Source organism: Bidens hawaiensis, unplaced genomic scaffold, assembly GCF_021521415.1.
Source record: "Bidens hawaiensis isolate Kalapana, Puna unplaced genomic scaffold, B.hawaiensis_p1.1 tig00054369_1, whole genome shotgun sequence".
Classification (NCBI taxonomy): Eukaryota; Viridiplantae; Streptophyta; class Magnoliopsida; order Asterales; family Asteraceae; genus Bidens; species Bidens hawaiensis.
Genome location: NW_027499811.1, coordinates 65,095 through 66,933, shown reverse-complemented (window position 1 = coordinate 66,933; position 1,839 = coordinate 65,095). Strand labels below are relative to the sequence as shown.

The 1,839-nt window shown below is 39.5% G+C and overlaps 1 protein-coding gene across 1 annotated transcript; it reads left to right on the top strand.

Moving 5' to 3' along the window:
* The first annotated feature begins 310 nt into the window (after positions 1-310).
* LOC143600586 (early nodulin-like protein 14) lies at positions 311-1,169 on the top strand. The gene has a single exon (XM_077078232.1). The coding sequence runs from the start codon at positions 364-366 to the stop codon at positions 1,048-1,050; it is 687 nt and encodes a 228-aa protein (XP_076934347.1). The 5' UTR covers positions 311-363; the 3' UTR covers positions 1,051-1,169.
* The last annotated feature ends 670 nt before the right edge of the window (positions 1,170-1,839 follow it).

Sequence of the window (1,839 nt, the reverse complement as noted above, 5' to 3'; positions counted from 1 at the left end):
CATCAGGCCACGCGCCAAACTTAAAGGTTGGGAATCCTCATAATATCCCACATGGCTACGCGCCATACTTAAAGGTCGGGAATCCTCATGATATCCCATATGGCTACGCGCCATACTTAAAGGTTGGGAATCCTCATAATATCTCATATGGCTACGCGCCATACTTAAAGGTTGGGAATCCTCATAATATCCCATATGGCTAGCGCCATACTTAAAGTTGGGAATCCTCATAAACCCATCAGGCCACGCGCCAAACTTAAAGGTTGGGAATCCTATAAATATTAACCCAAATATACCACATTTCATCAACAAATTTACAAAACCACTAATTGACTTAAGAAATTTGTTTAAACAAGTTCAAATATGGCAAGTTTCAGTTTGAATTTGGTGGTGTTGATGGCAATAATGGTCGTATCCATGCACTTTCACGGCATGATGGCACAAACCAGGCACGTAGTCGGTGACGCCTTGGGATGGACCATTCCTGCTGGTGGTGCCGCAGCATACGCCACTTGGGCTTCACAGCAAACCTTCATTGTTGGTGATACCCTTGTATTTAACTTCACCAACGGATTGCATGATGTTGCAGAGGTTTCAGCGGCTGCATACGACCCATGCACATCCACCAATCCCATCTCCCTAATTACCACCGGCCCCGCAACCCTTGCTTTGACCACAGCGGGCACACATTATTACATTTGCACATTCACTAGTCATTGCCAAATTGGCCAGAAGTTAACCATTAATGTCTCCGCTTCCACTACCTCACCTCCCTCAACACCTCCACCCACCACCACACCGCCATCAACAACTCCTACAACGCCGGCATCTCCACCGACCACTACTCCTACTCCTCCCACGGTAACTCCTACTACACCCACAGAACCTTGTCCCCCAATCTCATCTCCAACCGCCAGTCCATCATCACCACCAAGTACCACCTCCGGCCGCACCACTCCACTGTCACCACCTAATAGTGGAGCTCCATCTTTTGCCGCCGTGGTACCAGCCACTCTCTTGGCAATTGGCATAGCTTTTTTGAATTATTAAATTTATGAGTTAACTGATTTCGTTACATTTATATATATCTTTTTTCCGTTGTTAATTCTTATATAGTGTTGGAGGTTTACTGGATATCTTTCTATTCGTTGTGTGTTTGAGATTTGCTAAATAATTAATGAGATGATTTTTTAAATACTTGTATGTTGTTTTACTATGTATATATAGACTGCTCATGTTTGTATACGTACCCTATTTTTTGTTTGTTTGATGGTTCATACACAACAGCTTATTTTATTGAACCAATTGACTTTACATAAGAATATGATGTATGAATGAATGTTCCGTAGTTTATTTTACGGTTACTAGGTTTGTTTATTTGACCTTTATTACTATAAGTTTAAAAAAGGTTAAATGTTCATAAACATAAGCTGATGGTGAGGGTAGCATAGGAATTGCATAACCTTTATAGTTTTTGTGCAAAATCAAAGATAATATTTAAAGAGTGGATTTTCAACTAGTATTTTTTCACAGTGTTGTAATCTTATTATAATTTAACCTTGCCCGATTTATGTTTGTGTCATCGTATGGTGTAGCAGTGATAAATCCGAAATTTTATAAATGGAAAAAAAAAAAAAAAAAAACACAGGTCGAATCAATCCTAGTTGGTTTAACAACATATATCTTGAAAATTTCGTCAAGCTAATTTGGAGGTAGAATGACTTTTTGCTGACTTTTCATACGCATATTAGTGATCATAAGATAGGTGTAGGTTATAAAACCGGGATCAAACAACATGTTCTTGAATCAATCTCTCTTATATGATTGTGGAAATCACAT